The sequence below is a fragment of the Chamaea fasciata genome, unplaced genomic scaffold, assembly GCF_029207755.1.
Source record: "Chamaea fasciata isolate MVZ Bird 193981 ecotype frontalis unplaced genomic scaffold, bChaFas1.0.hap1 SCAF_19, whole genome shotgun sequence".
NCBI classification, from domain to species: domain Eukaryota; kingdom Metazoa; phylum Chordata; class Aves; order Passeriformes; family Sylviidae; genus Chamaea; species Chamaea fasciata.
Window position 1 is genome coordinate 10880974 of NW_027094104.1, and position 14007 is coordinate 10894980.

Sequence of the window (14007 nt, forward strand, 5' to 3'; positions counted from 1 at the left end):
TTTTGCCTCCTTGGAGCGGCTGGAAGGAGTTTCCTGTGTACAGGAGAGGGGCTGGGGCCCTCCCCGGGCTGTTCCATCCCTCCCCGGGCTGCTCCATCCCTCCCCGGGCTGCTCCATCCCTCCCCGGGCTGCTCCATCCCCTTCCCGGGCTGCTCCATCCCTCCCCGGGCTGTTCCATCCCTCCCCGGGCTGCTCCATCCCTCCCCGGGCTGCTCCATCCCCTCCCCGGGCCACTCCATCCCCTTCCCGGGCCGCTCCATCCCTCCCCGGGCTGTTCCATCCCTTCCCGGGCTGCTCCATCCCCTCCCCGGGCCGCTCCATCCCTCCCCGGGCTGCTCCATCCCTTCCCGGGCTGCTCCATCCCCTCCCCGGGCCACTCCATCCCCTTCCCGGGCCGCTCCATCCCCTTCCCGGGCCGCTCCATCTCTCCCCGGGCTGTTCCATCCCTCCCCGGGCTGCTCCATCTCTCCCCGGGCTGCTCCATCCCTTCCCGGGCTGCTCCATCCCCTTCCCGGGCTGCTCCATCCCTTCCCGGGCTGCTCCATCCCTTCCCGGGCTGCTCCATCCCTCCCCGGGCTGCTCCATCCCTCCCCGGGCTGCTCCATCCCTCCCCGGGCTGCTCCATCCCCTTCCCGGGCTGCTCCATCCGCTTCCCGGGCTGCTCCATCCCCTTCCCGGGCTGCTCCATCCCTCCCGGGCTGTTCCATCCCTTCCCGGGCTGCTCCATCCCCTCCTCATCTCCTCCACAGCAGAGGAGGAGGAGGAGGTGCCCAGGCCTGCCCCAGGCTCCATCCCAGAGCCCGGCCCCGGGCTCCAGCGGCCCAGGGCTGGAGCCTGCAGCCCCAAGGCTGGAACCAGCAGCAGAGGGTGGGAGCAGCAGCCCCCGGCCCCGCTGTCTGCTCCGTGTCCTCTTTCCCTCACCGCTCCTGCAGCTCCCAGCCCTTTCCTGCCCCATCCCCGGGGCGGGTTCTGCCCCCAAGACCCCCAGAGTGGGCTGGAACTGCTCGGGCAGCAGCCCAGACCCCGCTGCAGGCAGAAGCGGGGCTGTGCCACAGCGCTGGGGGGCACCCGGAGAGCTCGGGGCTTCTTTGTGCTCCAGCGGGGCCCTGCCAGGGCCATTCAAGGGCAAAGGCTCAGCTCAGACCGAGCCATTGATGCTGTATTTAGGTCAAAATAAAAGAAGGAAAAAGAAAAAAAAAAAAAAAAAGCAAGCAAACAGAACAGGAAGAAGGGAAAAGGCAGCTTCCAGTCATATCTCGTTTATTAAGGTCTATGCCAGCCTCGGGAGAGCTCTTCCAGTAAGTAAACAGAGCAGGCGGCCGCATCTATAATGAATAAATTTATTGTCTTACAAAAATCATTGTCTAGAAATATGGGTATACAAGAAAACAAGATATTTGCAGTCAGACGCCTGGTGGTCAACAGCCAGTTTGATTAAAAATATCCAAACACACACAACAAAACCTTCGCGACAGATGTTAAAGCTTTTAACCAAAAAGGGAAATCCATGGGTCTGGAGCATGTGGCAGAGGAAGTTTCCTAGTTAACACTGATTCATTGTCACTAATATCAATAATACCACTTGGACTAGAGAGGTACATGATATGAAGCACAGTCAAAATTAATACATTAAATCATTGTTATATAGGCAAATTATATATGTAACGTTGTCTTAGTACTGTAGTGTCTAAGGCACTTTCTGTAATGTCAGTTTTCAGCTATTGAAACAAAAAAAAAAAGAACGCTAACTACTCACTGTAATACTGCTCAAAATAAAAAATAAAAAATAAAAAATAAAACCGACAAAACAACAACAACAACAACAACAACAAAAAAAAAAGGATTCACATCCACTGGCATGTTAACTGTAGGCAGGCAACATCCATCCGTCCAGGGAGCCCCACAGGGCCGCCCGGGCCTCCCACGGCCTGGCTCGGCCTCACCTTAATAAATTAGTTTTGCCTGTGCTGCTGTGTGTTTCTTTCCCACTGGTGTTCACGTCTCCCCAGCCCGGGGCTGCGCGGGGGACGGGGACCCACCTCGGTGTGCCTGGACTGCATGGACACGAAGGGATGGAGCGGGTGCTGAGAACACTTCAAATGGGACTGCGGGATAAAAACGGACACTACTCACTCATCCCTACACTTCTGCCCTCTAACGCTTCCCAAGGCCGTTTGTTCACAGTTCACTCAGGGGTTCTGTGTGCGGAAATCACAAGGGTTGGGAGGAAAGAGAAAGGGACGGGTGCGGTTTGGTCTTCACTGATCCCAGAGGCTGCGCCCAGCCCGGAGCCTGAAGGATGCTGCTGCTGGACACAAGGCATGCACAGCCACGGCCAGGGGGCTGTCCCGGCCACCCCACCCGCTGGGAATGACGCTTCTGGATTGATACAAAAAAAAAGTTTTCATCCTTCACATGATGCTTTATAAAATGGCTTTACAATATGAGTATCTGGAAAAAAGAGATGCACTGAACAGAGACGATCCCGGTTGTTTACTATATATAAAAAAAAAAACCAACAAAAAACCCAAAAAAAGAAGCAGTTGTACCTATATCTGAAGCAGGGTACAGTGTGGTGAGGCTGGAGAGCCTTAAGACATGGTTGACCTATGATAAGGAGCCTTGTGGCACGCGCCCAGGTGCGAAGGCGGCTTTCCGGCCACCAGGCGGTTCCGAGGGCGGGGCAGGGCGCGGGGCCGCGGCCCGGGGCTGCGAAGGTCTCTGCACGCGGCCGGGCCGGCGCTACTCGGCGGGGGCGGCCGGGGCCTCGTTCACGTCGCTGCCTTTGCTCTCGGCGTCGTCGTCCGACAGCTCCAGCGAGGCGCCCTCGATGTGCAGCTGCCGCCGGCCCGAGCGGCTCGAGGAGAAGGTGATGGGTCCGCCTCTCCTGCGGGGCACACAGCAGCGCGGGTGAGCGTCCTGCGGGGCTGGGGGAGCTTCAATCCCGCCCGGTGTCACCCTGCCGTGGCAGGGACACCTCCCGCTGTCCCAGGGGCTCCAACCCCAACGTCCAGCCCGGCCTCGGGCACTGCCAGGGGCAGCCACAGCTGCTCTGGGCACCTGCGCCAGGGCCTGCTCCAATTCCTGCCCCAGATCCCACCCAGCCCTGCCCTCTGGCACTGGGAGCCGTTCCCTGTGTCCTGTCCCTCCACCCCTCATCCAGAGTCCCTTCGGATACTGAAAGGTCACAATGAGGTGACCCTGGCACCCTCCCTGCTCCACCAGGGAATGGGGCAGCTCAGCCCCAGGCTGCCTGGGGGGAATATTTCCCACAGGGAATCTCAAATCCTCCTCCCTCCCCAAGGAGGCAGAACCCTGAGCTCCAACACCTCTGGCACTCTGGAATTCCCGCTTAGTTTACACCATCACACGAGGTTTGCAATTCTCAAGCAACCTCAAACGCTGTCTCTGCAGGAGCACCAAGCACAGACAGGAGCAGGTCTGTACAGAATCCCAAGGGAGATGGGATGCTCAGGGAGATGCTCTCCCAACGCTCAGGGAGAGCTCCAGCCAGGCTGAGCCCCTCTGTGCCCCCCAGCGTGGCTCACGGCTGCAGCAGCCTCACCCCTGCTGACTCCCCTGTCCCTGGCACGGACCTGGATCCCACACACCTGCTCTCAAGGAAACTGCTGCAACATTCCCACAAGTGAGGGCCCAGAAAAAAACCAGGAGCAGTACCAGCCACTGGAAAAGCACAACCGATCCACCTCCTCTGTCACATTTACCTATGGCTGGGTTGAGATGGCTGCCCAGGGAGGGACGCTGCCAACGCAAGCTCTGAGGAGACGTGTCAGTTTTATCCCCGTGGGACACGGGGCAGCGTCCTTGTCCTCCAGTCTGCCCATTGCCCAGTTCCCCCGGGATGACGCCCTGCGGGCTCGGGTCCGTCCCAGCCCCAGTGGCACTGACCTTAGCCTGTTCTTGAGGGTGCTGACCTCCCTGCTCAGCCCCTCGTTGGCCTCGGTGGCGTCGTCCAGCTCGCGCTGCAGCTTGCGCCGGGACGCGTTGGCGCGCGTGGCCTCCTCCTCCGCCTCCTCCAGCTGCCGCTTCAGCTGCTTCATCCTGGCGTTGGCCTTCTCCATCTGCAACCAGCCCAGCCCGGGGGTCACCCCGGACCCGCTCCCCTGCTCCCCCTGCCCTCAGCCCCTCCTGGAGGAGCTCCCGGCCCCGGGAGAGCGGCGTGGCAACAGCTCGTCCCAGCAGAGCTCACGCACACACAGGGCGAAAAAATAAATCCCGTCTGGTTTCCTCCCCACTGTAGATTCCCTTTCTGTTGGAACCCCGGAGGCTGAGGATTTCAGGCTGTCTGTGCTAAAAGGCACTGACCCCCAGGCAAACGCTACATTTGACCTGAGGCCGTGGAACAGGCTGCCGAAATTGAGTGACAGCACTGGGGTTGTGGGTGTGTGGTTTGAATAGGATTGTGAGATCTCACTGGGTGAAACACTTAGAATTTGGGGTTTTAGTTTACAGTAACATATATGGGGCAATATGGAGGATTTAGGGCATTTGTCTAAGTCCTTCCTCTTGGTTTCAGGTGTTTTTTTCTAACTGGATGAAAAAAGCCTGCATTGCAGACTTTGGGTGGTCAATTATTGGGTTAAAAGTATAAATAACAGAGGTGTCATCTCGTTATTGGGTGATCAGCACTTAAATAACCTTGGAAAGAGTTAGAGGCACCTCCATTTTCTATTTTCTACCTTACCAGTCAGAGCTCACAACTCTTGAGACTGTGCTATGGATAAGAATTAATAAACACCGAGTCCAAACACAGAACTGTGACTCCCGTGTGTTAATCCCGGCTCTAACAAGATAAAAACCCCTCCCATTTTAACGGCGCCCCACGTGAGGATCGAACTCGGGACCTTCAGACCTTCCCATTACAGTTCCTCGTCGCCCCCAGGGAGGTTTTCCTGGGCCCCCACCCACCTGTTCTTTGTACTGGTCCGCGTGGCGCCGCTCGTCCTCCACCTGCATGAAAACCTCCTTCAGCTTCTTCTCGGTGCGGCGCACCAGCTTGTTGGCAGCTGCTCTTTCCCTGCAACAACCCAGAGGCGTCACCCTCTGTCCCAGAGCCTCGGGGCTGGGGGAACACCAGGTCACCCCCCCCGTGAAGGTGCAGCTGGTACAGAGCTCTCTGAGCATGCAGGGGCGCAGGGAATGCAGGGGTGCAGAGGTGCAGTTTTGCAGCTCTCAGAGCACAAAGCCTCAGCCCTGGGGCAATGTGAGCATGGGACAAAGAGGGCTCAGAGGGTGCCTTCACAAGGAGACTGGAGAGAGCAGCTTTAAAGCTGCTGCTGAGCCAGTAACACGGTCCTGCTGCAGAGCACAGGACACAGGTGGTGGTAGGACAGGCCCCACCTGCAAATGGGGGGAGGAACCAGCCAAAAAAAGTGAATTTTGAGAGTAGGATTGCAAGGACAGATGGATAATTCACAGCAGAAAAGACTTCTGGAGAGCACAGGATCCATCTCAAGCTGTCCCACATAAGCTGTTCCTCTAACCAGGCAACCAGGGGTCTCAAGGGGACATTTCACCTTGTCCCAGGAAACTCCTGCAGCACCACGTGGCTCTGGGACATCAGCACCCTGCAGCTGGTAGGAAGCAAATCCATCCTGGAGCTCCCAACCCCAGTTACTCTACAGCTGCCTTGTGGAAGTTTATCCCCTAAACAGGAGTCTCCAGACAATAAAACCCAAAAATATCCCTTCAGAAACTTCCAGCACGGAACCTTCAGCCATTCCACCCACACAGGCAACCAGGTCTTTTCCCCTTACTTGGCTTCCTGCTCGAGCTGCTCTTCAAGCTGTGCAATCTTGGCTTCTAGAGTAGAAATCGTCGCCTTGAATTTGGACTTGACAGAGCCCTCCAGTTCCTGCAGCTTGGCCTTGAGCTCCTTGTTCTGCCTCTCCAGCTGCTGCCGCGCGTTCTCGCTCTTCTGCGCCGCGCTGCGCTCGCCGGCCAGCTCCGAGTTGAGCGTGTCCACCTGGCAGGGAGGGGACAGGGACACTGAGTGCCACCACAGCCTCTGAGGATGTCACACCCGGCAGCGGCTGCCCCCGGGGCTCACCTGCAGCGTGGTCTTTCGGAAGCGCTCGTTGAGCAGCTCCATGTTGCTCTGCTCCTCCTCCAGCTCCTCCTCCAGCTGGGCAATCCGAGCCTCCAGCCGGCGCTTCTCATCCAGCAGCGCTGACCTGCGCAGGGGAAGGGGTCAGGGAGTGGCCAGAGCCAACACTGCCCCTGGGGAGGTCACTCAGAGGTCAGGGAGTCTCCTGAGCTGGGAGGGACCCACAAAGATCCGGCTCCTGTCCTTGCGTAACGCCCCCAGCAATCCCACCCTGGGCATCCCAGGGTGTCCAAGCTCTCCTGGAGCTCCGGGGCCGTGCCCGTTCCCTGGGCAGCCTGGGCAGTGCCAGCACCCTCGGGGGGAATTCCCTGATGTCCATCCTGGCCCAGCCCCAGCCCAGACTCACTTCCCAGAGGCGCTGTTGGCGATCTCGTCGGCCAGCTCATCGCGCTCCTGCTCGGCGTGCCGCCGGGCGCGCTCCGACGCCGCAAACTCCTGCCGGGGTGGGAAAGGGTCAGGGCAGCCCCAGGGGCCCCACAGCTCCTGCACACGCTGCAGCATCCTAACAGCCTCTGGGAACTGGGCTATCCCTGGGGTTTTAATGGATAGGCCAGCGGGACACAGCAGCTGGATGTTCCCTCGCTGCCCTGGGACTGCAGCGGAGTTCCCTCTCCCTGCCCCTGTGTGTTCCCCACACAAAGCAAGGGGGAAAAATCCACAAAGATCAGCAACATCCAAGCCCTCAGCAGCAGGAGAAACCACTGTGCCATGTGCTCTGCTAGACACCATCAGTTTAAAGTAGGTTTTAGGTTCTCAGAGTTCTCAGCATGAAGACAAGAAGAGAATAAAAATTAGAAAGCTTCAGCACAACAGCACCGAGCCTCAGATTACATATCTGCATTAAGTGGCAGAAATACTCAAGCGTTTCCTCAGGACAATGAAACGCTCTGCAGGTGCCACACTGAGGTCAGAAGGCCACCCAAGTCCACCTGGAGAAGCTCCAGGCAGTGCCAGGTTATCTGTGAAGGCTCCAAGGGAAGTGTGGCGAGTCTGGGCAGCTGCTGCCAGCCTTGGCCTGCAGTTACAGCAGACAGGAGAGGCGCAGGGACACTGCAGGGTCTGACCTGGGGGCAGCACAGGGACAGTGCAAGGCGAGACGTGCAGCAAGGCTTGGAGCTCTCCCGTGAATTGCCAACAGTGAGGGCAAACATGCCCATTAGAGAAAGGGCTGGGAGGGCAGAGGGATAAAGCTCCACACTCACAAACGGCCCACTGAGGCACCAGAGAGGGAATTGTGAATCTACAAACCCAACAACTCATTTCAGGGCCGACACTGAGTCTCAGAGACTCCGGCACACTGTAGGGGAGCCTCAAATGTATCGGAGCAACAGCAAAGCTTCTGTGCTATGCAGGAAGCCCAGACTCCTACAGAGCTGTAGGGACTCAGTGATGACCCGGAGCAGGGGTGGCAGAGCTCTCCTGGCTCCCATTTCTCTGTTCAACTCACTGCTTTTCACTATTTCACCCTCTCATCCTTGCCTTACTCTAAACAAGAAAAACAAATCTCTTGGATTTCTACCTCACCTCTTGGAGCTGGAGTATTTCTGCTTCCAGACTTTTGAGCTTCTTCTCACTCTCTTTGGACTGGGCAAAGATCTCATCCCTGGATGCTCGGGCCTCTTCCAGCTCCCGTTGGTAGTCCTTCATCTGAGCCTGCAGGTGGAGAGCGGGGTGAGGAACAGCCAGGCTGCACCAGGACAACCACAAGATCCATTCCAGCCCCTAAGAGGCAAGGCTGTTCTCCCCAAGTGGCTCCATTCCACTCAAGGGCACTTCCAGTTCTTCTGTATGGTAAAATTTCATTTTCTCATCTCTCCAGCCCTCAAAGCCTGCTCAGAAATACCACATTTCAAGGCTTCAAGCATTCCATGGAATTACAGAGTGGAATCTTAGAATGACCTGAGCTGGAAGGGCCCTTAATTATCATCCAGTGCCACCCCTGCCATGGGCAGGGACACTTCCCACCATCCCAGGTTGCTCCAAACCCCATCCAACCCGGCCTTGGACATCTCCAGGGATGTGCAAAGTGGAGTTCGGAACAAGAACAGCTTCAGGGTCCCTTCCAAACCAAACCATCCTGTGATTCTCTAAAAGGATGAGTGCTGAGTAGAAGATAAACCCAGGCTGGACACTCTCAGACCCATCAGTGGAGTCTGATTCTTCAGCTGCAGCGGCACTGAATGGCAGCTCCCAGATCAGCTGTGCCTACCTGCAGCTTCCTGAGCTGTTTGATGGCCTCATCCCGAGCCTTGTTTGCAGCCTCTATCTGCCCCTCCAGGTCCTTCAGGTCCATCTCCAGTTTCTTCTTGGCTGCCACGGCCAGAGCGCGCTGCTTGCGCTCGTCCTCCAGCTCGGCCTCCAGCTCCCGCACCTGGAACAGGCACGGGCAGGATCAGCCCCGAGGGCAGGATCAGCCCCCGAGGGCAGGATCAGCTCCTCCAGGGGCAGGATCAGCCCCCGAGGGCAGGATCAGCTCCTCCAGGGGCAGGATCAGTTCCTCCAGGGGCAGGATCAGCCCCCGAGGGCAGGATCAGCTCCTCCAGGGGCAGGATCAGCCCCTCCAGGGACAGGATCAGCCCCTCCAGGGGCAGGATCAGCCCCTGTCCTGGGAATACACCCAGGCAGCACCAGGCCAACCTCGTGGAGTGGCTTTGGAGGCCACCAGCACCACGTGACACTGCCTGGCGACAGTGGCCAACCCTCAGCCAGAACTACTGTACGGGTTGTAAAAATGCTGTGGTTTGGGAGTTCCGTGGGATGGGATCTCTGAGCAAAGGGGTTTCTTTTCCTGGAAGCAGCGGGGCCCAGAATTCTGGCCAAAGACCTTCCTCCCCTTCTGGCTCCAACACAAAGCAAACCAGACATACTTGTTTCACCAGCATCCTCTTCTTCTCCTCGTTCTGTTCATCTCTGGCTTGCAGATCTCTGTCAAACTGGGCTTTCATGGCCTGCATGTTCACCTCCAGACGGAGTTTGGCATCTTCTGTGGCCTGCAGTTCATCTTCCAGCTCCTCCAGCTGAGTCCTCATCTCCTCCACCTGCTGCTCCAGGGTTCTCTTGGACTTCTCCAGCTCGTGGACCTAAGGCACAAACAGTGACCAGAGCTGTGCTGCAGGGGCTCACAGCAGGGCAGGGCAGGGCAGGGCAGGGCCTGCAGTTGTGACACCCTGAGCTGGACAGAACCAGAGCAGCAGCTGTGGGCTGAAGCAGAGGCCCCACAGGGTCAGGGCAGACCCGCTCCCCTCAGCCAGGCCTGGCAGAAGGGGAAATCTGGTTCCTGGGTAATGCTGTGGGGCTGGGACACAGCAAGGAGCATCAGGGAAGGACAGGGGGCCTTGGCTGCTGCCTCAGCTGGGAGCAGGAGGGAGGACACTGAAGGGTCACAGCTCTGCTCTGCCTTCGGGTCAACCATGCCCTGCAGCTCAGCTTGACCCAAGGTAACAGAAATCCTCCTTATCCCTCATTCACACACAAAAATGAGGAAGTGGCTGCCCCCATCTATCACAGCTGCAACACGCAACCAGATCTATCTGACTGCAGTCCCACCTCCAGTGATCCAAAAGTATAAAACATTTTATCTGATCTCTGGGATCTCCACGAGGGTGAGAATACAGCTTTGGAAGAGGCCTGACGTTAGCAAGCACCACTCCCTTATGCTGGGCATTAATTAATTAGTTTTGGGTGAGCTTCAGAAAGTTCTGTTCTCGTGCACAGACCCTTTCTCCAGCCAGGGAGTTTCCCCTGTTATTCCCAGGCTGTGGGACCATACTCACATTTTTGCCCACGTCATCTTTGGAGCTCATCAAGTCTTCCATGTCTGCACGCAGCTGCTTGTTCTGCCTCTCAAACTCCTCCTTGGCTTCCAGGGCCTCCTCCAGGGCCCTGGCCAGGGACAGGGCTTTGGTTTCCTTCTCCCTGGCCTCTGCCTCAGCACGGTCTCGCTCCTCTGCGTACCTGGCAGAAATGTTCTTTTCTTCTGCCAGCATCTGAACATAAGAAACAATTAATCCATCTCTTAAGCTCCACAGTCAGGTCCTTCCTGCCTCAGGTGTTTGATTCAGGAAGTGGTTCATGCTCTGAGTTTAATTGGCCTTCAGGAGCTGTCTGGTCCCTCAGTCACGGTCCAAGTGGCAGTAAGGAACAGCTCCAGCTCCTCTGGGATGAGAGGAGGAAAGCAAGCTACCCATGAAGTTTCACATGAGTTCCATCTTTCACTCTTCAGATCCTTTTTTAGTCTACCTCGAGGGATTACAATAAAACTCTCAAGTCTTTGTCCCAGCACAATTCTCTTTTTCTAGCTGAGGAGCTGATTACTTGACCTAACAAGTCTCAGAGATGGCATCTGGCTCCCAGAACGGGGAGTGACGAGTCACTCCTAACAAAGGCCCACGGATGGATCAACAACCACAGCACACCTGTCACACCCTTCCTTCAGCAACAAGATGCCATCTAAAAATCCTCAAAACCCAGGAATTTGACAGGAGACCGGAGTACCTGATCAAACTTCTTCTGCTTTTTCTCCAGGTTGGAGACAATCTGGCGCTGGTGATCCAGATCCACCATCAGGTCGTCCAGCTCCTGCTGCAGGCGGTTCTTGGTCTTCTCCAGTTTGTCATAAGCCAGAGCCTTCTCCTCCAGGCGCTGGCTGAGGGACTCCATGTCCTTCAACAGCTTCTTCTTAGTCTCTTCCAGGCCTTCAATGGTTCCTAAGTCATCATCCACCTTCTTCTTGGCCTCAGCCAACTGAAATTCAATAACAGCGAGTGAAGTCCCTTAGTGCATCCCCAGAGGGGCAAAGTGCAAGAGCAGGAACAGATGTTCCTGAAGCCGAGGGAACACAAAAGCTGGGAATTCTCAGGGGGCTAAGCAGGGCAAAGCCCATCGCAGTTCAGTGTCACACATCATTACTGCAATGAGAAAGGCCACAGGAAACTTGATTCCAGAATCTGCTCCAGCACCTGTGGAAGCTCCGTGATGTGCTCCCCAGAGCTCTGGACACCACTCTGGGCCAGCTCCTCACACAGGTGCTGCCACTGCCAGCAGCTTACCTGGGCCTGCAGGGCCAGCATCTGCTTCTCCAGGTTCTTCCTGGCCTCCTCTTCCTCCTCCTGCTGCTCTTGCAGGTTGTTCTTCTCCTCCTCCAGCTGCCTGATCCTGCTGCTGAGGTTGAGCTTCTGGCGGGTTTCCTCCTGGAGCAGCTCCTGGAACACAGGCATGGGCAGAGCTCAGTGAGCTCTGAACCCTCCACAGCTCCACCTGGGGAGCTCCAGGTTTATTTTTCCCTCAGGTTTTGGGACAAGGATATGCTTTATGAACTCCTCTGTTTATTTGGGTTTTCAACAAGCCCCTGACCATTCATTTTGGGCACACTTAAACCTTCATAAAGCATATTTCTGGTCAGGGAAGCCATGCCAGAGTTGTTCTAGAAGTTAATGGATGATACTTTTCCATCTTTCAAGCGACTAGCACAGAAATCACCTACAAAATGTATTTTTTTTCTTTTTTTCACACAAGCATCAAGCACCTATTTTAAACCCTCTGGGAAGAGCATGGAGCAGGAAATCCTGCAATGGCAGCATGCTTCCAGGTTTTCCACATTGCTTAAATATAAAGGTCACTTTAAAGGTGGGAACTTGTGTCATAACAAAGTAATGAAAGGTGTAAGATACACCCTGCTCCCTACAAACCCCTCCACTTGTGATCAACATCATTCAGAGTTGTGGTCACCATTAGAACTTCAATACAGGGAAGATAAAATATAATGAAGTGATGAATATCTGCAGAACGCTGCATTTTCTTAATTCAGAACCAAAACCTGACTGTTTGAACTTCAGCTGTAAGAATCTAAAGCTGTCAGTAGAAGACAGGGCACTGTTCCTCGTATATCCCGAGGATATTGACACTAAATTCTGCCTGGAAAGGGTTTGTTTTTTTATTATTTGATTCTTATCTCCCTCAGAGACAAAGACATAAAACAGAACTACCACCTATCAGGGAGTGAAGCTCAAATAATGAGAACTTGGTTCCACATGTAGCTGAGCCATCCCAATCCATCCCCTTTCACTGGCCTGAAGAGGAAATTCAGCTTCTGCCCAGGGGACTTTCCAAAGCATGAGTAAAAATGTATTTTCTGTTAGCAGGCAGCATTCCCCTGAGGAGCAGAGCTCCAGTGCCAGGCTCGGCTTTGCTGCTCACACACACCTGTGTATCCTGAAGCTGGGATTCCAAACTGGCTGCATCCTTGGCAAACTTGATGCCTTTCTTCTCTGCCTCCTCCAGCAGACTGGAGACGTTGTCCAGCTCATTCTGCAAAGCAAGCAGCCCAAAGGGAAGAGCCCAGCCCAAACCCCACTGGGGGCTGGAACTGCACAGCACAAAACCTCGGCAAATTCCAGCTCTGGCAACAGGGCCCAACAGAGAGACACAGCAAGATCAAAACACTCAGTTTGGCTACAAAATGGAAGCTGAATGTCAGTCCTGAAGTAACAAAACAAGAGTGAGGCTACTGAGCTCTGATATTCAGCACTTTGCTCTGATCCCTGCATTCACACTTCGGTGCTATTTTTAATTCTAGGACCATATATTTCAGATATTAACTCAGGGCTCATCAGGGTGGCAGCTGGGTCTAAAGCATCACTGCAAGAGAAAAGGTTACTGCCAGGTGCCAGGTTATTATTATGGGCTACACTACTTTTACTGACAGTGAGAGACAGCCTGGAAGTTTCCCCCACAGAGAGCTGGGCCATGGTTTTTTGAAGTGCTTCAGCTGCATTTACCTGCAGTCTCATTGCTGTGGTGCAGAAGTCAGCCAAGGGTGCCTTTTTCCTGTTTGCTCCATTTCCCAGAAAAATGAGCCTGTGCCTGCAGCCCCTCCCTGCCAGGCTCCCAGCTTGGGGCACCAAAGCAAACCTGTGGCCACCAGCAATTTTTGCTCATCCCTATGGGAAAGCTCAGCCCAATCTCCTCAATTCCACAGCCAAGCCAAAAACCGCACTCCAGCTGGGCTGCGCAGAGCTCCCTGCGGGATTTGCTCCCCAGGATGGAAGGCACATCCTTCAAAAAGCCACTGGGACTCTCCCACGGCCCAGGACATCCAGGAGCGATGTCACAGCTGTCCCCACATCACCACTTTGGGGCCTCCCGAATCCATGAGAGCCCAGGCTGAGGTCACCCCCCACACCAGCCATTTCTGCACGTGGCTACACCTTTGAGTCCCTTGCCTGTTCTCCAGGATTTTGGGACTTGCAGAGCCTTACCTGCAGCTTGTTTGCCTTCTCCGCCAGCTCCACCCTCAGCCTCTCCCCTTCTGACACCTTTGCAGTCAGCTCCTGCACCTGAGCATCGAGTTTCTTCCTCTTGTGCTCAGACTCTGCCTTGACCTGCTGCAGCACCTTCACCTCACAGGCCAGCTCCTTGTTGTCAGACTCCAAGCCTTGCTTGTTCTTTTCAAGGTTGGCTTTGAACTAGGAAAGACAAAAGGGAACGAGTTCAGCTCCTCATTGCAGGTATCTCCTGCTGAAAACGATGCTGCAGGTCAGGTCTCCATGTTCAGGGAGAGGCCAGGCGCTCAGCAGGACGGGAGCAGGGAGTGTTTAGAATGCTGCTGGGTGACACTGTGCGTGTGCACGGAGGGAATTCAGGGGGGTCTCTCCCTGCTCCTCTCCCAGGTGACGGTGAGGAGCAGCCCAGGCAGGGGCTGGGATGGCAGCGCTGGAAATGACTGTTTTGGCAGCACTGCAAGGAGGAAGGAATGTGCCCATTAACTGATCAGCATGGCTCATCTCACAGAAATAAAAGGGAAGATATGAACCAAAGCTGCCCTGATTCGAGTAGGCAGAGCAGCCTGGAAGTGCAGAACAAAGCAATTCTCGGCACTGCAC

General features: G+C 55.6%; 1 protein-coding gene across 3 annotated transcripts in view; it reads right to left on the reverse strand.

Moving 5' to 3' along the window:
* Nucleotides 1-1326: 1326 nt before the first annotated feature.
* MYH10 (myosin heavy chain 10) overlaps nt 1327-14007 on the reverse strand; it is an 82216-nt gene continuing 69535 nt past the window's right edge. For all 3 annotated transcript variants that reach the window (XM_066200241.1, XM_066200239.1, XM_066200240.1), the window contains 14 exons: nt 13384-13590; nt 12329-12433; nt 11176-11328; nt 10622-10870; nt 9901-10113; nt 8995-9207; nt 8337-8498; nt 7652-7780; nt 6474-6562; nt 6071-6194; nt 5778-5986; nt 4930-5038; nt 3910-4082; nt 1327-2887 (listed from right to left, as the gene is read on the reverse strand). In XM_066200241.1, coding sequence (XP_066056338.1) covers nt 2743-2887; nt 3910-4082; nt 4930-5038; nt 5778-5986; nt 6071-6194; nt 6474-6562; nt 7652-7780; nt 8337-8498; nt 8995-9207; nt 9901-10113; nt 10622-10870; nt 11176-11328; nt 12329-12433; nt 13384-13590 — 2280 coding nt within the window. In that variant the 3' untranslated portion in view covers nt 1327-2742. The remainder of the gene's footprint in view (nt 2888-3909; nt 4083-4929; nt 5039-5777; nt 5987-6070; nt 6195-6473; nt 6563-7651; nt 7781-8336; nt 8499-8994; nt 9208-9900; nt 10114-10621; nt 10871-11175; nt 11329-12328; nt 12434-13383; nt 13591-14007) is intronic.